General features: G+C 41.5%; 1 protein-coding gene across 10 annotated transcripts in view; it reads left to right on the forward strand.

Moving 5' to 3' along the window:
• Positions 1–25,180, forward strand: part of LDB2 (LIM domain binding 2) — a 389,066-nt gene that overhangs the window by 300,015 nt on the left and 63,871 nt on the right. For all 10 annotated transcript variants that reach the window (XM_084799110.1, XM_084799111.1, XM_084799113.1 and 7 more), the window contains exon 3: positions 23,049–23,221. In XM_084799110.1, the coding sequence (XP_084655236.1) occupies positions 23,049–23,221 (173 nt within the window). The remainder of the gene's footprint in view (positions 1–23,048; positions 23,222–25,180) is intronic.

Raw genomic sequence — 25,180 nt, forward strand, 5'->3', positions numbered from 1 at the left:
TCTCCTCTCCAGGGATTGTCTACTCTCTTAGCAATCATGGCTGGATTTGGCTGGGTCAGGCAGAGCTCTCTGCTCTGTAGTCTTGGAGGACAATACTGAGGCACATTTAGACACTCTTTTCTAGAAAGATGCAGGCTTCCTTTGCTTGCACTCCCACTTCTTTAGTCATATAATACTCTTCCTTCACTAGTGTTTGATGTCATTCCCTGTCCCTCTGGGGTACGGAGCCCTTAGTATATGTTCCCAGTCACCGAGCTCTTTGTCCGGGTACTGTTCTAACCTGTATCGGTTCATTTATTCCTCGTATACTCTCTACTCCAGGAGATAGATCCTATTAATGTCTCATTGCAAATATGAGAAATGAACTCACTCATATCCCCACCCTTAAATGGCTGCGTGACAGAACTAGATCCAAAGCCCGGTGTGGTACCTGCTTCAGTGTTGAGCTCGCTCCCTCCCTCTCCTCTGTCAGGAGATGTGCTTTTACTCACCTTTGCTTTATGAGTGCAACTGCCATCACAAATGTTTTCGTGGACTCTTTACTGAAGAACATGACCATGGTTAAGATCACAAAGAGCGTTGGTTGGAGAGATGGCTCAGATGTTAAGAGCATTCTCTGCTCTTCCAAAGGTCCTGAGTTCAATTCCCAGCAAATACATGGAGGCTCACAAACATCTATAATGATATCTGGTACCCTTTTCTGGCCTGCCGGTGTACATACAGGCAAAACATTGTATACATAATATTTTTTTAAAAGGTCACAAAAAATAATTTATCCTCACGCTATTGTCTCGTGACATTTATCTAGTCTGTTCCCACTGTAATTAAGTGTACCCAATAAACTCTTAGAGCACACAGGGTGGGTTGTTTGTTTGTTGCCATAATATATTAGTGCACATTGATTTGTGTACCATCTATTTATTACTTAGGTTTTCAACTCCAAGAGGACACATAGGAATCACTAGTTGACCACATGGTCAACCCTGGACCTAGCAGAGAGGAGCCACTCCATAAACGGTTGTGAAATTTATGCATCAGACATCCTCAACTTAAGAGTGGCCAAATTGTCCTTTATACACCCTCATAATTCCTTATCTAAGTAACTGCTCTCTCCAACCACTCTCAATAGAAAAAAAAATCTATTGAAAAGTGCTGGGGGGAAAAAAAAAGTCAGGATAGGCAAGGACTTCCACAGAGCATTTGGTTCCTTATGCGAGAACAAGAAAACACCCCAGGTTCTGTAACGAAATCTCGTTCACGGAGACTCCACCAAAATAGATGCTGTGAATATTTGATCCAGGCTAAGCTGGATGGAAGAGTGTCCCCAAGGGCGATGCTTTATAGCAACACGCAAAGCCTTTATTTTTCCCAGAGCCAAGTGACTCTGAGGAATCGCAGTGCCTTCATTGTTGGGGGATCAGGTCTTGGGCTTCTGATTTCAATTAAAGTGTGTCTAGATAGATTCCTCACTAGATTTTTTTTTAATTGTTATTACAAACTACAAATTTTAGAGTAAAAGTCAATGCAGGATAGATGGTGCTTCTAACGACGGTAGGCCAACCACATTGCTTTGCCTGCAAGGCAGCTTCTGGCCTGACCTTTTGGCACATCCTACTTGAACTGCTCTGACTCTCGGCAGCTACAAAGCTTTGTATTCTTCTTCTTGTAGCATCCACATACATTATAAGCTTTAAAAACATGTCATCCCTCTACAATCATTATAATGTCTGGATCCTGGCTGATTCAAATTCCCCTTTCAGTCTTGCCCATTCCTCTCTCCCCTCTTCCAAATGTAAGAGGATTTACTGTAATGAAATGATTTGTATTATTAACATCAAATAAAGATGCCACATGAAACAAAAACACATAAGTACAAATTTTTTATGCAGCCTGAAGGGGTCTTCAGGTAAATTAAAGAATCTTATTGTCTGCAGATCAGCTTAGCAACCCAGCGCAGCATCAGAAACATTACACATTTAATCTACTCCATTAGATTAGTGTGGAGGTGAGACATGGGAGCCTGCTGCCTACGAAGAACCAACTCTGAGGTATTCGATTTTCAGTTGCTCTCCTTGCTGAGTTTGGGAGAAGAGGAAAAACTACTGGCCAGAGAAGCAAAGAACAGTTAAGGCTTCCTTGCATGTGTGTGGCATTCCTGGGAGATGTAAGTAGCATGCCTGAACCTCAGTGACCCTAGCTATGAAATGGGGACCTCATCCTCATGACTTCCAGGACCGGAGCCCTTGATGTAACTGCTCTAGAACATTAGTCACTTGTGATGGAGTGTTAAGTGACATGGACCTTCAGTTCCATCTGTGTCTCTATCTGCACCACCAGGACTCTTCTACAGATTAAACGCCCCTGATACAATCCTTTACTTCCCCCAAATCACGCCTGACGAGCTGGAACATGAAAGATGAAAACATGAGCTACTAAAGTAGGAATAGGAAATTCAACACAGCAAAACTCTTGCAGGGGGTCAAGTGGCACCATCCGCGTTGCTGGGTCCCACTGAGGGCTTTGGAGGCGTGAAGGAATGCCAGTTTTCCAAAGCTCCTTCACAGAATCCTCACAGGGAAACACTTGATGAGTCATGTCAGAGGAATGTATCCCATATGTTTCCTATTTGCATAGAGCTTACATAGAAGGATTTAAAACCTAGAGAGCGAAGTGCTTGCAGGGGGTACTGCCCCATTCTACTAACCCCAAATGATTTGTAACAGAGCCCACTTCCCCTTCCTCTGTGCTCACCCAGATTTCAGGGTCTCTGTGGCTCATTGGTGAGCTTTTCTAACCTGCCACACAGAGGTTAGGAAGGGATATGGGGGGAAGGAGTGTCAAGACAGGGTTTCTGGGTTTCTTTGTGTAGTCTTGGCTGTCCTGCGACTTACTCTATAGGCCAAGTTGGCCTCATACTCCTGCCTCTGTTTCTCAAGTACTGGGGTTAAAGGTGTACACCATCACCACCTGGTAGGAAGGCATCCTTAATGGCACATGTACAGTGAAGAAGCAGAGTTCAACACGCAAACCATGTATGTGTGCTCATTTGACGCCAGCATCTTGTATCTCAATGTTCGTAGATTCTGGGGATCCAGACTTTCCTCATCAGTCAGTTTATTCTGCTCCTCAGGAAACTATATCTTAAGACATTAAGTTCCCAGAGTAGTATGTCCCCTGTGTATATTCATTTCAATAATATTTGACCACTTCCTATGTGTACTTCATACAGAAATGCAAGCTATTGACCCTGCACAGCAGAGACTCTCAATTAGTACAGAAGAAAGACATAAACACAGATAAGTATTATAATACAAGCAGAGCGTATAAGGGAACAGGAAGTTTTCCCAGTTACTTGTGGCACACAGGTGGCTTCTCTAACCTGGTCTGGAGTACTGAGGTGGGAACCGGTCTCAGGATACGGTTAAAGTTTTTGTAGAGGATAGGTTGTGTGAGCTGAGTTTTTAAGGATGTGCGAGGACTTTGTGAGAAAGATGGTGACTGTGGAAGGGAATAGCAGCAGTGTAGGGAGATAACTGCTCTGATGGATGCTAAGAGTCTCTGAAGCTAAGGAAGCCAGGGATTCTTGGTGGTAGTGTAGGCAAGTGCAGCTGCTCAGATCACATAGAACTCCACTGGACCAAAGTTAGACCTTGAGACTGATTTCTGCCACCTAAGTAGCTGGTGGCATCCATTGTATGAAGAACCAAGAGCCTTGAGCTGTAGTGGGACTTGGATGTGGATCAAAGCTCTATAGTGAGGAAATCACATGGAATATAGATATAGATATAGATATAGATATAGATGTATATGTACATATGTGTGTTCCATCACATTCCTGTTCCCGTCTAGTCAGGAAATTGTTCCATCATTATCCTCCATTGCCCAAATAAATAGGTCATGCAGTGACTTGCCGCACACTCAAGTCACTAAGGTACAGAGCTGGTCCCCATGCTTCTCTACCCAGGCAACTCTGCCCTTGAAGGAATCACAGCACAGGTATTTAAAAGAAAACAGAGCTATCTGGGTGTGGTGGTTCAGCGTGCAGTCCTAGTATTCAGGGGTAAAAAGCATGAGGATCCATTATGACTTTGAGGCCACCTTGGGCAACCCGAGTGAGTTCCAGGCCTACCTGGGCTACAGTGTGATACCTGAGAGGATGTAACACAACACACACACACACACACACACACACACACATACACACACACACACACACACAAACAAACAAACAAAAAAGCATACAGAGCTGCTATGACTCTGAGCTGTGGGGGAAAGAGGTTTCATAGGTGACTCACCCTCCTTTAATAACTATCAAATTATCATGTTCAATTTGAATGTCCAACATGGATTCATACCTGAAGGACCATCTGAGGGGGATACAATTCACTTTTTAATTTCTTGAACTAACTACAGATTTTAAGCCACCAGTGCTTTTTTTTCCCCCTAAAAAAAAAAAAAGAAAAAAATGCCTACTTTTCTACTAGCTAGCATCATTAGTATCTTTGAGATTGTTTGGAATTTTCCTGAAGACTTTGACAAAGGACATGCAAGGGGGAAGTGCAAGGGAAACCTAGTTGGATGATGGAGGTTGGGGGGTCCATGCACATGGTGCTGTCATAACAGGGGCTATCCCTGGGCTTTGTAACCCCTACCCAGTCTGCTTGTTATTACGGTGTAGCAACATGCATAGCACTGTAAGCCAGCCTACTTATGAGTTAGAAGGAGCACCCTTTGAGCAGATGCGGCTTATTGCAACCCACTGTTGCCCTTTATATCCTGCTAATTTCGTGCAGTGTTACCCTGGCTACAATCTAGCTGAACAGACCTGCTCTGATACTAACTGGATCTGTTGCTTCACAGTTCTTGAGCTGTGTTTCTCCGGGGTTCTCCTGGGAGGCCGACAATCACTCAGAGTATGAAGGCAAACCCACTGGAGTTTCCTAACAAACTCTCGTTCCACTTTTTCCTTCTTCACAACCCTCAGGTTTGTTGTAATGTATCTCCTTCATGGCAGATCAGCCGTGGCACAAGGATAGATGTGAAATCCTGGTATATTAACTCGTGGCACCCGGAAGTAAATAATTCTAATAGGATATTTTACTAATCCATTGAGATTTTATACAGTATATATATATTTTCATATTCACCCTGACTCATAACGCTTCCCAGACTCACCCGTCCATGTTCCCAGTCCTCCCAGCTTCATGCCCTTCTGTAATCCACCGAGTGCATTTATGCTGCCCATGTATTCACAGATGTAGGGTCCTCCACTGGAGCACAGTTCACTTTCCACAGACTACACGCTTAAATAAAACTCACTCTTCCTCCACACAAAGCCATCAGCTGTCCACAGCCCTTAGTCACTGGTGAAGGACCGTGAGTTCTTCTACCCTCCGTGCTAGACTGTGGACTGGCTCTATCTTGCCCAAGCCTTCCACAGGGAACCATATCTGCTGTAAACTCATGAACATGGTGGCCGTGTCATGTCCAGTCATCCTTAACCTCTGGATCTTAAAACCTTTCCAAGCTGTATTCCACGATGGGTCCCTGAACCATGGTGGGAGCAAGTGCTAGAAATGTTCCATCTGTGGCTAAGCAACCCACTCTCTTCCCGACACTTGGCTCAATTATGGGTTTCTGTGTTAACCACTATCCACAGCCACATCCACAAAAAAGCTTCTCTGATAACAAGTGAGAGGTGAGCTAACCTTAAGACACAGAAATATGATTTTAAGGGCAGCCTCATGCTATATCTATTTAGCAAATAACAGTAGCAAGTTTACTTTTAGAACCTTTGAGCTCCCCAATCATGGGTTCTAGGCCAGATGTAAGGTATCAAGTATGTTTCCTCCTGCGGAGTAAGCCTTAAATCCAATTAGAAATCAGTTGGTTATCTCTACAACACTCACGCCACTGTTGCACTCATGGACATATCTTCCCATTCCAGTCATTATTGTAGTTCACACGTTTCACAGCTGGGTAACACTACTGATGATATTTTCCTCCAAAAGACTACTGTTGTGGTTTGAGTAGATATGGCCCATAGGGAGTGGCACTATTAGGAGCTGTGGCCTCCTTGAAGAAGGCGTGACCTTGTTAGAAGAAGTATGTCACTGTGGAGGCGGGACTTTGAGATCTCATATATGCTCAAGCTGTGCATAATGTGGAGCCACATTCTCCTCGGGGTGCCTTCAGATCAAGAGGTGGAACTCTCAGCTCCTTCTCCAGCATCGTGTTTGCCTGCATGTTGCCATTCTTCCTGCCCTGATGATAATGGACTAAACCTCTGAAACTGTAAGCCAACCCCAAGTAAATGTTTTCTTTTAAAGAATTGGCCTTGGTCACGGTATCTCTTCACAGCAATGGAAAGCCTAACTGTGACAACTTCATAACACCTTCCAGTATAACAACTATTAGTCCACAAGGCCGATGCTTCCTGCTCAGTACCAGCTTGGTGTCTCTGTGTCCTGGGAGCAGAGTATATACTGACTTCAGAAATAGCACCTTAAAGTCTAATATTGGTGGGCAATATTGGAGAGCAGTGACAATAGCTTGTGTGGTTCTGGAGGGTCTCTGTAACACCCCTAAGCAATAACTTGAGGTGAGGTATCTCACACCTAGAGTCAGGCTTTTCATTTAGCAGCCTATGGCTTCTGGAGGAATCACTAAGTAAATACATTCCACACACTGGTTTTGTCTTATAATTTCTGTGGTTTATGAATCCAGGAATATCTTTCTAGAGGGTCTGTGGGTCAGTGGCTCTCACAAACTTATAATCAAGGTGTCACTGGGGTTGCATCCATCTTGCCCCAACTAGGGGAATCTGCTTTTAAGGTCATATGCATGACTGTTAGCTGACCTGGGTCACTGTTATTTGTGAACTCGAAAACCGAGATCAGTGGTACAATTCACTACACTATGACTGGCTCTCTCAAGTGGAGTGAGCCACAGGCATTTTATAAACTAATCTTGAAAGTGTTGACCAATTTCTGTTCTATTGCTAGAAGCAATTCGCTGAACCATTCTCAAATAGAAGGGATTATGGCTGGGTGTGAATACCAAGAGCCATGGAGGTGACTAACTCCCATACCTGGACTCCTGTTACTTGTCACTTAATGTTTAAGTGAACTGGGGCAAGTAGTCTAATATTATTTTTGGGCCTTCATCTCTCTACCTGGGAAAAACACACTGTGAATATAAGAGACCTCACATTCAGAGTACTTACAATATGGCCATCCATGGTTTTAATGTGCTACTTTGATTTTTTTCATTCCTTTTAAGTTTTTCTTTAATATGAACTTCTCTGGTATAAGAATAAAAACCCTTCCAAATGCCCCATGAAACCAAGAAAAAAAATCAAAGATATGCACAGCAACTCTCAAAAACAAGAGTGCACTGGGGGGTTATAAAGCATATGCATAACAACTAATATTACCCACAAGGGAGATACTGTTTGTATCTCTACATACCGAAATTGCACAAATGATCACCCCACTTATCAATTCATACATGCTCACAATGGCCTGCTGACTCCCAGGAATCACCTGTCCTAGATGGCTACAAAGCCCTCACCTTCAGGCAATCTATCACCCAAAGACCCCACACTCATGAGCCTTGGGTTAAGTTCAACCTTGGGGTAAAGATACCCAGATCTAGTATCTGGTTCAAGAGGGTGGGGGAATTTGACCAGAGTCTGGTGGTTTAAGTAAGTATCCCTTGTGCACTGGATGCAGGGCTTAGGGGATATTCAACATCAGTGCGCTTAATTTAAAGTGTCACTGTGGCCTTTAAATATGTGAATTCATAAGGATAGACACTTATCTACTTTGTTCATGTTACATTCATGGGATTTATTTGTCAGAGCATATCCAATGAATGCATATTGTGCATCAATATATACTTACTCATGTGTGTACATGTACATGTCTGTGTATTACTCTGTGGATATACATTGACATGCACACACAGTTATTAATTGGACATGCCATGCTGCAGCAGTGCTTGGCCGGTTAGAGCTTGCCCGGCAGCAAGAGACAAGATCACTGCTGATCACAGCCTGGAATTCTGGGTAAGTGTCTGCAGCCTAGTGTTGACATCCTCACTTCCCTCCATTGATAGGGTACTGGGAGAAGGGATGGGATCTTAGAATCAGAGTAAACATAAACATGTCTTCTAATAACTGTTGTCAACAACAGGCAGCATGCTGACTGGCTTCATAAAGGGCTCACCCCACTGGAGGACAGGTGCCCACCCTGAGCAAGGAAACTTGAGTCACCAAGTGAGAAGGATCACCCCAAGATGTATTCTAAGCTTGAGAACCATTTCAGGAAGTGTAGGAAGAGAGGCTCACCTTGTCAATCTGGCCTATATAAATGAGAAGGTATCATTTAAAAAGTTACATGCTTCGTGGTCAAAAGAAGTCATTGTCTAGAAAAATAAAGAGTATCCAGAAAGAATATCCTGTAGAAGAAATCTAGAGAGACTGTAAGAAGAATATGTCAATGCCTAAGAGGGCTGCAGCAAACAGAGAGCAATGTTTCTTCGCTATCGGATGCTTTTTTACTTTATAGGAGAGGTTGACTGTGGCTCTTGGCATTCTTATTAGCCGCATACACTGGTTACTCTGCCTTTCCCATACATTACAGGAACATGACTTGGTGTTTGTGTGCAGTGCAGGATCCTACTTCAGATCCAAAAACCTCCAGTGACGATTCTTAGAGTTTTTGAATGCCCTTCACCTCACGCCAAGCTCTGGGCCCTTGGTGGCTTCCTCAAAGGGGAGGGACGATTGTACAGTTCCCATGCAAAACCAGGGCATCTCCTAAGAGAGTGGAGCTTCAACACCTACATCCTGGCAGTTCATTTCTTCACTGGGTGTAACTGCGGCTTAATTTTATGTTTGTTCAGGATCCAGCTTACGGGGTCAATTAAAGTCAGAGGGAGATGTCGGCTTGATTTAGTAAAATTGGATTCTTTGTCTGCCTTGGGTTTATCTCCTTGGGCTGGACTGTCATTTGAATTTTATGTTTTTGTCCTTATTTCTTCTGACCATTTTTCCCCTAGTGAGGTTTTTTTTTTTTTTTCAGTGTTCTGCTCACCCTATCTGTTTGCAAAGAAGGTGTTTGTTTCTATAGAATGCCTGTCCTGTCCGATCTCCATCATCTTTATGGTCTTGCGGTCTGTCACTGTGGCTCATGTCTGGTTGCGGTTTGTTATGTTTAGACAGGAGTTTGTTATAAAGCTGAGGATCACGTCAGGCTTTGCCTTTCAAACTTTCTTCTTTACGGTAGTCATAAACCTATGCCGCTAAAATGTTCCCTCTGGAGAGAGTGAAATTCTGATAACAAAAGCCTTGGAATAAAAGAAATGAAATGGGGTGGAGGTGGGAATGGGTGGAGGAGAATCGTAAAGCAGCAAGGTACAACCTAGCCATCAACTCAAGTGCAGATTATGCAAAGAATCCCGAGAGTTTCCAAAAACTTGAAAAAATAACAACAAATGAGCGAAAGAATGTCCCTCGGTTGTCTGATTTTCTTGCCTTTAATCTTGGGGAGCCAAGTGAACAAAGTCGTCCTGGGGTTTCCTGGAAGACAGAAAGAATCTCAGAAGCCTCCAACAGAAGCAAGCTCATCTCTGAAAATGCTTGGAGTGTATATTTTTGTCAACATGTGGAAGAAGAATGCAGATTGAGTTTATATGATTCTTGTTGTGACATATGTATTTCAAGCTGTGTTTCTTTCTTCAGCAAGCATATATTGAGCCTGTGCCATATGCAAAGCCCAGCACTCATATTGGGACTATTTGCCTTCTCAGCACCACTGTGTCCTGGGAGTGTGTTATGCCATCTACTAAAATGCGGTTGACTTACCAGAGACCACACCCTTAAAGAAAATCAATTTATTCTCTCCAGCAGCTATCAATTAACAATAGCCCCCCTCCTCCAGCTAGGAGTGGGGTTGTATGCCCTCTTCTTCCCTCTCTGCTGAGATGTCCTCCTCTTGTTGGAGCTCACACAGTTCTTGAATACGCTGCCACAATGGCTGTGGGTTCATGTGTTCAATGTCCCTGTTGTGTCCAGAAAACACGGCTTTGTTGTAGTCACCTACAAACTCTGGCTCCAGCAACCATTCATAAAGTCATAACATACTCTTCTCTGAACTGCACAGTGAAGTCACATACACTCTCACTCTGACTCATTAGGGTAGGGCCATCACAATGCTTAGTGTATTGATGTTGTATATGCTACCCGCCCGTCAATCATTTTGTAATTGTGACAGTTATCATCTGCCTCACTATTGTGTTGCGTGTGTAACGGAACCTGGGCAGTATTCTAAATACTGTCACAATGCATCTATTGTTCATCTGGCTTTTTCTCATCGTACAGACTCTGGATGGTGTCACATCACGAGAAGTCTGAGTAAAATGAGTCATTTTAGAAAGATAAACCACATCCACACAACTTTTACTGTGGAAATTGTTGTTATATTAATACTTATAACTGCTAGCCTTTTGCTGTGCCCAATTTACAATTTAAGCTTAGACACAGACATGTATATAGATGAAAAAACACATATACAGAAACCAGTACTAGTGTCTATGCTTTCAGATATCCACAGGTAACCTTAGGATGCATCTGCCCCAGACAAGGAGGTCCAATGCCCCCTCTTAGCATCCCTCTGAAGTTGATGTTATTCCCATCTCTGTTTAGTTGAGAAAAAGCATGGGCCAGAGTGGGCCCAGAACCACACAGCCACATTAAGGTAACACTGGACTGACATGCAGGTAGGGTAGGTTCAGGCTAACACTGCATCACTCTAGCCCTACTCTAAGGAGGTCAGGCCTGTTGAGTCTTGAAGCAGATGCATTCAGGAGACTCACTGTCCCTTCATACTAGTCTTCACAGCATCAAGAGAGAGGAGCCAGAGAAGAGAGGAAAGCTGTGCCTAGCCTGGTTAGCTTCCCTGCTCTCAATTACTGATGTCTGTTGGGTATCTGGTACTCCGTATCTCTTCATTAGAAAGTCCTCAGTCTTCCTAAAGGCGGTAGAGTGTAATCCCAAAGACTCGTTTTATTTTATGAATTGAGACACAACCCTGTCACCGAATGGAAATGAAAGCTTTAAGCAATGGATTAGGCAGTGGTGAAAACCTGAGGTTTAGATGATATTTGATATTTAACATGCATGTAAGAGATTATCAGTGAGGTGTGCACGAGCGCCAACCACTAGATGCTGAGCCTTTGCCCTTGGGATGCTCAGCAGGATCTTTTCTTGCCTGCGTCCTTAAGCTTCACTGAAAACTCAGACGCAGAACGTCAGCCCCAGCAGCTGGTGCCTGTGCAGTTTTGTCAGCCGGGTGGCTACAGTCAGCCATTATGTCCTGCTGCCAGGAAGCCTATGCAACATTTAATTCTGTCAGAATAGCCGTTCTTTTCCTTGTCGACACCATCTAAGGGTCAGGAGCACAGGCCCCCACGGACTGCTGTGGAATGCGAGCCTGACCTTCTTTTACTGCTTCTTATTTCCAAGGACTTTAGCTTCCTTGTAAAATGTCCCTGGAATGCTGACTTGGACTCTTAGCTAGGCAGTGTGCTTTCCATATGGAGTTTAGATGTCTGGGAATTGTATACATAAGTGTGAGGCGAAAGCCTCTTCCACCCTAAGAAGCTTTAGATGGGAGGCGTCATTTCTTTTTGCAAAGCTCAACCAATGTCAGCCTTAGTCTTCCAAAATGGTTAGTCTCTAAATTACGATTTTTGTTTTGTACTTGAACACTGACAGGTGAGAGATCCAAATAGGAGCCCTAAAAACTATAGTTTGGGTGCTGGAGAGGTGGCCCAACAGTTAAAAGAGCTCACTGCAATTGCAGAGGGCCAGAGTTCAAGTCCCAGCACACCTGTGTGATGGCCCACAACCACTTGAAGGGAATCTGACACCCTCTTCAGGTCTCCAAAGATACCTGCATACATGTGCACATATGTACATGGACACCTACACATAAGCAAAAATTGAAATAAAATCTTTTTAAAATTAAAAGCAAAAATAAAAGCACTTGTCTTTCTCTTCTCACTGACTTCGTTCTGCAGCCCTGACTGAAAGTGGCCTGACCTCTGCACAAGGAACCTCTGTGTACACGGAGCAGACCATCTAAATAGACAGGCCAAGGCCAAGTTCATTTGTTTGCCAAACGTCTCCTGAGTAGCTATTTCAGGAATGGTTTCTCGAACTACACCTGAAAGGCGATAGAATTGGCTGGCAATTGCAGTTACTCGAGAGCACCGGGAGACCTTAGAAAATCAGAAGGAAAGAAGGTTCTGCTCAGCAGAGAGTGCCTTGCGACAGTAGGGCTTGAGGATGCCTAAGAGTTTGCATCCAATGGGAGAGATAGATTTATTTTTTCTGAAGACCTCAAATGTGCCAACAATGCTGAGGGAGGAGATGAGGCCAAGGAAGGGCACAGGGCTCCAGTTAGCTTAGTTTTGAATCAGACAAGCTCCTCTTTTGACTTCCAACCCCCCCCCCCTTGGACAAATGTGGTGTGCAAGAAAATTCCATCTTAGTGACCACTTAGCCCCTTTGAAATGATGTCGGATGTGGTAGCCAGGCCCTCCTTCCTTCAGAAGAAACAAAATCGTCCCTTCCCCACTCTTGGAATTGCTAAAGCCCATTACTTCCTGGCCTGGATTAAGTTGAAAATTACAAACACACATCTGCCATTCTGTCAACCAGATGAAATGTGCTGATATTAAAATGTAAAATGGAATAACGCCGGTTGTCTCTGCCAGGCTGAGTTCGGGACAGCTCGGGAAAACATGCTGAACTGATTTCATCCAGGCTGAAGTTTGGGAGCATTGAAAAATGCTAAAGAATTTTTCTTGTTGTTGTTGTTGTTGTTAACTTATCAAATCTGCAGCATTGTTTTCCCTTCAGGAAGGTCAGTGGGTTAGAGTGAAATGCTGGAGATCATGGGAGGCGGCCAGTGGACACGGTTCATCTACCATGGTAGCCTAGCAAGCTGATGCCTGTGACACTGAAACACGATCACTGACATGGTGACAGACACACCCTGTGGCCTATATAGCAAATGTTTTACATTTCAACAAGGAGAAGTGGGAATGAATTGCTAGCAGTACTTCAAAGGGCAACTCTTGGCTTCTCGTCAAATAAAAATGTGTATTTTCCCTTCACATTGTCTATACTGATGAAAAAAAAAATTGGGGAGTATTCTCTATGTCCTTCAATAGGGAAGTTTTAAATGATACGTAAAACAGCCATATTCAGGTGCTGTGTAAAATTCTTTGAGCTGGCTTAGGAGGTAAAAAGAGCTTTCCGTGAAAGCCAGGCAACCTGAGGTCCATCCTGAGAGCACAAGGAAAAAAGCCAGATGGCATGGTGTGCTTCATCAGCAATTTTAAGACTCCAAAGGTGTGATGGGAGGTGGAGGCAGAAAAAGGGCCCAGAAGCGTGAGTCAGTTAGCCTGGAATATCATGTCAACAAGTAAAGCTAACCGCAATATACATATATACATACATCTAACTAGATGTCATGTGTCTGTATGTATAATTAAAGTATCTTGAAGGCTATGTGGCATATTAACATCAGAGATGATTAATATCAAAGGTGAAGGTACTGATGGATATTAGTGCTGATGGTATTGCTGGCTATGGAGTGGTCAGGGAACTTGAGACTTACTGGTGCCTGTGTTAGTATTAAATGTTTAAACAAATAAGCCCTGTCATTCCAGTGGCATAAAACCCTAGAAGTGTCCAGAGTCATTTTCTTCAGCTCTAACAATTCCCCCTTGTGACACTTCAGAGGCCCTGGGGGCCTATGCCAAGGCTCTTCCATCCAAAACATAGGGGAAGGGGGAGACTATGGTAGCCCCAGGGGGATCTCCAGCATCAAGTTGTCATGGGTGGAGATAAGGCACCAGCTACACACAGCCTGATTGTACTGCTCATGTCTAAAGGCAGATCTCCTGTCTGCATGTTTATTCTATTGGAATATTGGAAACAATGGCGATATCCTTTGAACTCTGCTGCAAATCAACCCCCAACAGAAAGGAAGGTCTGACTCCACGCTCACTCCATATCCATAGGACAGTCATGTCTAGTGCGCCCCTAGCAAGTGCCTGAAATATAAAGTCTGCTTTCTTGGACCTGGGCTATTATGTAACTAAAATGTAATGGCTTGATTGAGAAGCAGGGCACGTGTCTATCGTGTATAAGGCCTTAGGTTTAATCCCCATGGCAATAAGAAGGGGAAAAGCTCACAGGCCCTCATCCCAGACAAAGAACTATAAGCAACTGGGAAATGCTGGGGGTGGGAGAAATGACATTCCCCAGGGAAGAGCAAACCAATTGGTCATGTAATACCAAGTGCTCAGCCCTAAGATCATGTACATGCCAGTAACATTATATGAACCGAGCGGGTTATATTTAGATATTTAGGAGTATGAGTGGGGTGTGTGTGTGTGTGTGTGTGTGTGTGTGTGTGTGTGTGTGTGTGTGTGTAACAAAATTTTAAATTAAAGTTAACGAGGCCGTGGATTTGAAAAAGAGCAAAGCAGTACATGGGAGAATTTGGAGGGAGTAAAGGAAAGGAAAAGAGAGAAATTATGTAATTGTATTATAATTTCAGAAAATAAAAATTATTATTAAAAAATTTTATGTGGTATAGTTAGACCAGAATCTAGAAATTCTACAGGTGCTTAGCACTTGATTGGTTTTACTTTTCTGGGCATCGGGCTGCTGGCCTTCAAAATGAAGGTGTGAGATGTAATCACAGCTAACCTAATTACATTTGTTAAATAATTGTTGGTATCTCATATTTTATTTTTCCCACATATGTTAAGAGCCATTCATAATCATTAATCATGAGGTAATCAGTGTTACTGGGAGTGGAGATCATTCTTACTCCAATGAGGGAAACACATTAAGCATATTTCAACATGGAACCAGCTATAGGTATATTTTAATACTACAGAAATCTTAGAAAATGTTTCTGGGCATTGCTGGAGTTAACTATATCTCTTTTAGGTCTTTCTGTTGTAATTTAGTTCCCAATACAATGGCTCACGTAGAATTATATTTCCACTAATATATGCTGAAGGATAAATAAGTTTATATATTAATTTGTGTGACAATTTCTTCCACTATGCCTGCATGTGTATGTGAAGAAATAGTAAAGTGTATACTAAGAGTGTGAATGTTGTTCAATACTTGAAAATGTATTAGTAGTTTTTCTAAAAGAAACTTGAGTAGCATTGAAAATATGTTTGAAATTAAATATATATATCAGGATTCAAGGGCAAAACATAATGAATACAAGGAATAAAGAAAATTTTCTTCCACAATCCTTATCCCATATTCAACCCAAAACATAGCAACGTGCATAGAGAGTGCTTACTCCCTCAACATTACAGCTTCTAATTGTAGCATCTCTTACAGCTGCTGCAGAAAGATGAGAAAGACATCAGTAATTTGGAAAGGAGAAATGGAGCAAAATTCTCAATATTTTTGAATATTTTAAATATGTTGAATGGTGTTGTGATTTTTAAACTATATTCCTAATCAAAACATTTAATTGAATAATTTTATATTAATATGGTTTTGGACTTTAATTTTTTTAAACAGTCTAAAAACTATATTAATAAAATTATTCAAATATATGCTTTGGTTAGAAATATGGTTTTAAAAATCACAACACCATTTACCATATGTAAAATATTTGAAAATATTTAAGAAGCAAAGGTTTTCCTAACCCTAATACTCTGTAGAGAGCTATGGACATCTTTTAAAACATTTTATGGGCATGCACTTTATAACCCTATGCTGAAAGATTTAAAAGATGCCAATGTTTTCTTTCTGAGCGTAATTGAACCAATGTTCCTTATATTTCTTTGGATTTAACAAAAGAATCTTAAGAATCATCTTTTTTAATTATAAAAATTTGACATTAAAAAGTAAAGAATGCAGAAATAATTTTACCAGATACAAAGTACAACATACATTTCAATACATAAGAAATGGTATTAGTTTCAATACATAAGAAACATGTCTTTTGGAATGAGCAGATGCAAGGTGGAACCATGACATTCACCCCTTGTCTTTAGTTAATGACCTGATGGGTTCATTGGTAGAAAGAAATACCTCATCCTATTTCTCAGCAAATAAAAAATCTCTATAGAATTGAAGATCATCTTAGCCAGTGGATATACATTTGTTGTAGAACAAAAGGCAAACCTCTTGCTTCGTCTTTTCCTGAATCTATCTCTGACTTCACCTGTCAGCTTGATCTCTCGATCACCTACCACAATGCCTTTTTGGTGACATCATAATCCATCACTCACATCTGATCCAAATCCATGTCTGTCCTAGTCCCGCTGTTACTGCTGAACCCTAGACTTGGAACTCTTCAATCACAGGTCTTCACATGACCTTTTTCAATCAAGACTCAGCTCCACTTCCTTACAGGCCTGCAGCAGGCTAGTCAGCCCACCCCACTCGCTACCACCCTAAGCCTTGTCTGCGTATCTTCAGAACAAATGTCTTACACAGAGCAGGTATTTAATAAGCATAGATGAAATGAATGAATCTTTGAAAAAAGCAAGAGATATCATTAGGGAGAAGAAATGTAAATCAAATTCCTTTGGTAGAGAAAATAAATCAAAGCCATGACAAAGCTATGACAGCCTGCAGCCATGGAGTTAGCTTGGCTTGCCTCCCCGCCTCCCTCTTAAAAATTAAGGAAATATGGCTTGAACTATACCACCTCTGTCAAAGTCTTAGGTTTTAGTTCCATTGTTTTGACTATTCATAATGGTTATTTTCTGTGTGTGAAGTTATCAGTTTTGTTTTTATCACTCCTAGAAGCACTTTCATTTCTGTGTTAGCTTAATACATTCATGGGTTTATGAATACAAATGCGTCTATTTAATGAATCTACACTTATTACCTAATGTTACCACTGTAATGCAGGAGAATTTCCATGTGAGGTTGTTAAATGCAGCATCTGTAGCAGAATGTCCAAATGACCGAGGCTCAGATAACAAATTTATTCATCATCATGCTTTAAAAAAAACTGTAAATATCATTAAATAATCAACGGTTTTAATATAATTAACGTTGCCTATTTGGAAACACCATTAACATTCTTGGCTAGCTAACATCGAAGTGTTATGTCATCCTGGCCCCTAAACTACTTCTTACCCTCCTTTTTTAAAAAAATCAGATTTCAATCTCTTTCAGTTTTCAGAATTGACTTGCCTTTGTAACAAAGAAATTAATGCATCCAAATTGGTAACCAATGGGCCCCAAATCACAATATCTTCCATTCTACAATGACTGAAAGAACTCCAGAGCAATGAACTTGTGGACTTTCAGAATTGTAGTTTGAAGAGGGGACCTAGCAGGGCTGAGTTGCAGCCAGCAGGCTTTGAATGACTTGAGGGTCAGAAAAGGAGTAATTCTCAGCATTCACTTCTCTAACAAATATTTGCATGCACTATTTCATTACAATCTCATAAGGACTGTATTTAGTATTTCAATTTTGTACTTTGATTACCAGTTCGAATGGTTTCCCAAGTGGTTATTTCTCAGTATGATTTTCTCATGTGAGCTATGAACATCATTAAGAGTTCAGAAGTCTTCCCTGATAGATAGAATAAAGTGAACAGATGAGTAGATAGATTAGAATTGAGGGAGAGAATGGGGTGGTCTACAAAGCAGGCTTCCTGCTTTGGGAAGAATGTGTGAATGGCTTTTATTTTCTCCTTGGGTTCCCCGCCCCCGACTTGTACCATTATGTTTAAGGGATGCTTTGCCCCTGTGGGCCTGTGCACAGAGAGACCAGAAGTCAACCTTGGCTGTTGTTTCCCAGGACAACAATTTACCTTGTTTTCTGAGAGTGGGTCTCTCACTAGATCCTGGGATCACCAATAGAGGTTACCTGGCCAGCAAGCTCCCCCAGGGATCCTCCTGTCTCTGCCTCCCAATGTGCCCCATGGCTTTTCATGGGAGTTCTAGAGATCATATGCAGGCCCCAGGTGCTTGCACTTCAAGCATGTTACTAATGGGACCATTCCCCTAGCCCATACACCATTTGGATTCTAAATGTGTCTACTAATATCTCCAAGTGTACTCTAGGAGCCCTGCTATCTGTAAGTAACACTGACAGGGTAGATGCTGGGTCCTTCTTCCACTCATCTGCCAACTTCCACATGGAGACCTGGCTTTTCTGTGTAGAAGTTGGGTAGAAGTGGTAACAAGAGGGGGAAAACAATAGAAACTACAAGGAACTTGAGTCCTGGCCTCGCCATCTAAAATAGCTATGAATAGATTTTTTTTTTTTTTTTTGGCTATCCCCAGAGTAAATATATTTACCTACAAAGTAGAGTAGTATTTGAACATTTTTTGTAAACATTCCAGGCCGTGAATAATTTAATATGTGATTTTCTTTTTCTCTTCCATGAACACATACATAAATAATATATAGTATATTTCAATTACCTAACTTAACAGAAAATCTTCCTGTGTCCCTGGCTCTCTCCCAGTCAATGCTTCCTAACCAAAGGGACTTTGATCTAAATGCATTAAGAAAACAGAATGCTTTTTATTATCTGCTATAATCTTAATCTAACTCAAAGCATATTTAAAACATTTCCGTGGGAATACTATGTAGATTTATGCATATCAATATTTAAATGATTTTAATTCCAGGAATTAAAGCATAGATGTAAAGGGCAAGTTTAGCATATGCATGTAAAGCTAAGTAGGTTCAGAAGTAGTGTGGCTGCTGAGCTAGGAGATCACTGAATCTCTGAGATGCTCCCAGATCCTCAAAGTATTTTGTTAACTTGTGCTGTGTGGCTGCTTGGTTTAATAGGTTAAAAGAATGTTAATCGCAGAGCTTCCACACTATAAAGCTGAACACTGGACTCCGGGCTCAGAAGAACTTGGTGAACAGCTCAAACTCACAAATCTAACTTTGAGCTTGGGTTATCACGCTGTGTTATGTATACTCAGATACTTGTTAACTCCCAATAGAAATGCATCTGAAAGCTAGGGGTGAAGGTCTGTGTTCATGCTTTCTGCACCACCATCCCTGCCTCAAGCTCAGAGAATGTTCCCAAAGCAAGTGAATAGCTATGCAGTGGTTGGAAGTCATACCCTTGGATTTGGATCTGATGAACTGTCCCAATAACTGCATGATTTATTGATTTATTTGTCCATTTCTTGGAGAGAGAGCCACACTCTGTTGCTCAGCCTGGCCTCAAATGTATGGCATTCCTCATTCCTGGCTTTCCTTAGTGTTGGGATTACAAGCATGAGCCACCACAGCTAAATCTAAACACATTTTAATATGGTATTCATTCCTTGTGTGTGTGCATACCTGCATGTGTGTGTGTGTGTGTGTGTGTGTGTGTGTGTGTGTGTGTGTGTGACTCATTGTGCCCTTTGCAGAATACAACCTCTTATCCAGCATCCTCTCTGTGATAAGCAGAATAACAGCCCTGCAAGGATACGTATATCCTAATTTACTGTCCCTATGAATGTTCTGTACCTTCACATGACCAAAATATCCTTTCTGATTTGATTAGTAAGGACTTTGGAATGGGGAGATTATCATGAATTGTTTGTATAGTTCCAGTGCAATGGTCAGGAACCAAACATGGAATATAGAAGCCAGAAAAAAAAAAAAAAGGAGAAAAAAAAAAGAAGAAGAAGAAGAAGAAGAAGAGTGTTACAAATGCCCCGTTTGCTGCTGCTGAGTTTACAAATGAGGAAATAATCATAAACAAAGAATGCAGCCAATCTGTAGATGCTGAGAAAAACAAAACAAGGGAACAACTTCCCCAGAGCCTCCTGAAGGGAAGCTACAGCTGCTGACATGCTTTCGTTAGCTGAGTGAGACCTGTGTTTGCCCATTGGAACTCTAAGATGATCATATGTTTGTGAGGTTTTAAGCCCTTGCGTTGTGGTGATTTGTTACAGCAGCAGTGGGAAACTAATACAGCTTCTGACATTCCTCTTAATCTCCTGCAGCTTTGCACAGTGTGGGCACAAACAGAGGCTCCGTTAGCTCTCGTCATTGATCTTCTCCATCACTACTCTTCATCCTGTATCCTTGCTCATGACCATCTCCATCTTGGACCAGGATGAATTAACCAAGCTTTCTCTGTTAGCAAATAATTGAAACTTAACATGAACCATCTTGAGACAAAAAGGAGAAGAGGAGGGAAAGAAGGAGGGGAAAGAAGAGCAAGAAAGAGGGAAAGGGCTAGGAGGGTACAAATTGGCCTTTAGAGGGGTGACATCCCAGCATAGACCAGTCCAGTGACACTGTGCTGCCTCGCTTCCTCTTTGTGTGCAGGCCTCTATATGCCTACAATTTACAAGTTTTTAGTTGGAAAACTACCTGTTTCTGTCAGTGAAGGATTCTGAAATTCAGCTATTTCTTTTCACTTACCATTCTGCAAGGAAATAGATTTAGGTACAGTCTCATTTCCATTTCCTATGACAACATCTTGACTTAGTTCTGAGATGGTCCTCACTCCTGAAAATGAGTGCTGGTTGGTAGCGAGAGGACTCTCTTCTTCAGGAGACTTTTCAACATTCCCTGGCTGCGCCTCTCACAGTAGGATGATCTTAGAATAGCTGTATACTTAGAATAGCTGGGCGGAGTCCCCAAGCACTAAGGTAGAGCCTTCTTGTTCTTTCTAAGAAGCCACTTAAACTGACACTTGGTAGCCATGCTGCATTCTTTTACCTGAAGGAGATGACAGGAACCAGAGTAACCAATGAAGGGAAGACAATGCTTACCAGGTATGGACCACACTGCTAAGGTTCACTGGGGCTGCCACCATGGTGAATAAAGGGGCCTGTGTGCCTAACGGTCCAACAGCACAACAGGGCAGACTCACAAAGGAAGTGGGCCTAAAAGAACATGTCAGTCACCAGGCTTTTTTTAAAGGTGTTAGAAACCGTTCAAAACATGGGGCCATGTTCCATTGCAAATTTCCTATAAGGCTTAGGTGTTGTCTAGGATTGAGGAGGTCATTACAAATTTAGGGTTAAAGTTAAGAAAATGCAAACTTTTTTCCCCATTTATTTTTTTCTTAGACTGTGTATAAAAATATGTTAATATATAGCTAAGTGTGCTAGAGCAATTAAACTGTATATGATTTATAGAGAACAAACTACGATGCTATGAATCCAGTGGCAATTATTTGCCGTAACCTTTTTAATGTGACAATTCCTTGGATGTTATAGTGAAATATTTCACCCTTCAACTTCATTTTTATGGTGTGTATTTATTCTTAATAGTACAGATTCCGAATTGTCAAAATACTTGAGCTGATTTATGGTAATTAGCTTTAAGTTAGAACATTTGAAGTACATTCAATTAATTTTATCTGTCTGGCGAAGTACAATAAGGTCTTCAGTTCTGTAAAGTTTTCTTTGTAATATTAGCCATGCAATTGCTGGGGGGATGTGCTGCACTCAAATTGCTCTTCTTTGAATACTATATTCAGAAAAGGAACAGGCAACATTTGGGATTAGGCACTATTTAGGAAATGTGTATATAAGGATTTCTTGAGATAGCACCACCGAAGATCCTGGACTGTTTATCACACACTCATTGGCTGATCTTACCTGCAGCAAACAGGAAGCAATAACAACAGCCTAAATTATTCAAAGGCTCATCATTGGGTCGTGGGTTCCTAAGGATTGCATCAGGAAACAGCTGGGCAGGAGACTCTCTTCATACTTATTTTTCCCAAGTCTGTGTACAAAAGAGCTGTAGATCCATATGGAATGGATTAACAGAGATGCGTTTTTAAGTGAAATTAAATATTCTAAAGTTTAGGGAAATGATGTGTCATCTTTCCTAGCTAAAGCTTTCGTTGGTAGTTTATCCTAAATATTATTTTTTGTCTTTGGAGGTGGGTATTATATAGTGATTGTGAGAGACTTATTTAAAAAAAAAAAAAAAAAAGGTCTAGGATTGCTTGAGAGTGATTTTAGGACTTTGCCTTAATAGCTGCACATAAGCAAAATTCCTGACAGTGTGAGTTGACTTTTCTCCTGTAAGAAGATTTCAAGTCACTACTTAAGTCAGGGCTGGTCCTAAGTTGAGAAGCGTCATATATCAGAAAACCCAGCTCAAACTTTAAAGGAATGGAGAAGAGCAATTTAGAACAAGCAGAGAGTATCGGGTTCTCTAAAACTGGGATCTGCAGGGCAGTGATATAGTTTGTACAGCTCAAAAGCAAGTAGAGAAATCAGAATCCACAGGGTTATGGTACCGAGGTAGGATGAGCTTACTCATGGAAGATCCCCATTCTTCAAAGCAGTTTGAGACCCAGTATTAGAAAAGGCAGGTTTACTGATGTTTGCATATGTGAGGTTCAAGACTATAAGTCCTGTGTCTTTGAAACATTCAGACTCATGTTTTTCATACTATAGTTTTTCATAACATAGACCTCTTTTGGGTCTTAGTTATTTCTTGTTTTGTTTTTTTGGGTTCTTTTGTTGTTGTTTGTTTTTAACTTTCTTCTGAAGACCCAAAGAGAAAAAATGCCAACATATTTTACAAACTAAAAGGCATTGTGAACATGGTATTAAAATTAATACTCTTGCTACTTATAAAAACCAAACACATAGTTGGGTACTTAAGACGTAAATAGCACACTGGACAAGCCATGTAGGTGAGCTGGCTTTCGTTTTGCATAAAATATGTTCACTCAGAAGTGTACATGAGGGTCCAAAACAAATGCACTCTCTATCATTTTCTGACTACTAACTCTTATTTTATTGGTTTCAGTGGACATAAACCTTGTCGAGATGGTGGTCCCATTTTTCCCCGAATAGTTAGGGATTATAGTTTATTACTTATAACCCAGATGGGTCATGGCTGTTTAGAAAGAGAAATGATCTCTTGGCACGGTTTCTAGAGATGACTGGATCCAGCTGGCCACTGTGTGGGTTTGTGGTGTTGGCTGGATTTGAGTGTTCATGGCTTGCTTCTCTGTGTTTTCTTCCACAGCTATCGGCAGGACTCTCATCCCCCGTTATTTTAGCACCGTGTTTGAAGGAGGGGTGACCGACCTGTATTACATCCTCAAACACTCGAAGGAATCGTACCACAACTCATCCATCACGGTAGACTGCGACCAGTGTGCTATGGTCACACAGCATGGGAAACCCATGTTCACCAAGGTATGGGCCAGGCTCAGACACAGCCACATACCTAAAAGGAAAAGAGTGCAGGGCCTTCTTCGCTTCAGCAGCTAAAATAGAGTTTTTGTTTCCTATACAAACAGTTTGCTGATAGCTGAAAGAAGCACAGTTCTACTGTACAGACAGTATTTGTGCATGGTTATTTTGAAAAAAAAAAAAAGTTAAGGAATTACAAATGTGAACAAACAAGGCAAACAGTTCACTCATGATACCTTAATTATTATCCGGAAGGCATCTGAAAACAAAAGAGGTAAACGGGGATAGGAAATCTAAGGACTAAAGGTTGCTCCCTCGTGGGCTCAGAGGTTCTAGGATTGCAGTGTGTCAACCAAGCAACTCAGCAGTCGGCAGACAGAAGCTGGTTCTAAAGCTAAGCAGCATAGAAGAAGCGGAACACCAGACAACGCAGCACTTGAGTCCAAGTTCACAGCCAGTGATGAAGGATATGAGGTGTAGAACAGAAGACGTAGACACTCAGCATCATGCTTTACATATTTTGCACCTGGTACCTGGTACCTCTGTCCTGGATAGAAAATCACCATGTGGAATATGTCCCCTCACTGGAGGACCTCTTGATTGTATGAGCATGTGATTGTTGCATGTCCCCTTCCACGTAGGGGGAAAAAAGTAAACAGTCACAGAAACTAGGAAATTAAATTTATTGTTTATTTATTTTTGATGTTCTGAGGATCAAACTCAGGACCTTGCGTTTGAGGGTCCTGAATGCATGTCCCCTCAGCCCCACAGAAATTTGTTCTAATGAACACTTGCTCACTTAATACTGACTAAAATTCAGCATGACTCCTTTTTGTGGTAGTAATGATAGCAGCTATCTCTTTTAGAACAAACCACAGATGACAACCCTTTTAAATGAAAGGGTGTTGGATTATCAGGGTTAATTGCCAAAAATCAAGCTGTAAAACTGGAGATGTGTTGTCTGTGCTATTTTGCTTCAAGAATAATAATTCAGTGTTTTGTGTTAGTATCACCAACCACGTTAGTATCCTGGAGTCTTTGTCTGTGCCCATGATGGTATTTTAAATCAAAGGTACAGGACATGACATTGAGTATGCAGTGCAAAGGGCAGCCCTCCACTGCCACTGACTCCATGGCATTGGATGGAGTCATAGTGACGTGATTTTGACACTAAGAAAATTTTATATATTATTTTTAATTTATATATTCACTTTACACCTTGAGTGTAGTCCCCCTCCTATCCTACCAGTCTCCCCCTTCCACCCTATATCCCCTCCCCTTAACACTAGGCATTTTGAATGTGGCAAGGGCTAGGGATTTTCTCTGTCGAATAGTTAAACAGAGTGGAAAGGAATCCTTCAAAGAACCGCTTCTGAAGAATGCTGAAGTCTATGCTGGGAAGAGAGTTTTTGTTATGAAGAAAATGGTCCGTTGGGATGAAGGTTTAATTTGCCTTTTACTTCATTCTGAAGATAGAGGACATTTTCATAATCATGCAGATAAGATGCACACACCCCCAGTCCCTTCTCTCTCTCTCTCTCTCTCTCTCTCTCTCTCTCTCTCTCTCTCTCTCTCTCTCTCTCTCTCCCCCTCAAATGTTAATTCCTATAGCAGATTCAAATAAAACATGCATCTCCTTATGCTACAAGAGAAACAAAACATGATAATTAAATAAAACTTTTCCATCACTCAGAAACTATGCTCAATGGCTACAGCCATTGAAAAAAGTACCAAACATTTTGTGGCAGCCTTTTTTTAAATATATATTTAGCCAATTTTTCTTTCTTTCTCAAGTCAGGTCAAAACTCACAAATAAACACAGTGAGTTGCTCTGAAGGTATGGCATGGAATCTTTCAGACTTGGGTTTGACCAATCTCACTCGTCAGAGGAACCCACAAGGCACGAAGTGCTATTTTCATTCTCGTTAAGACACTGAGGTTTTCCTTGTGGCTGATTGCCCC

The sequence above is a fragment of the Acomys minous genome, assembly GCF_964271855.1.
Source record: "Acomys minous genome assembly, chromosome: 10".
Classification (NCBI taxonomy): domain Eukaryota; kingdom Metazoa; phylum Chordata; class Mammalia; order Rodentia; family Muridae; genus Acomys; species Acomys minous.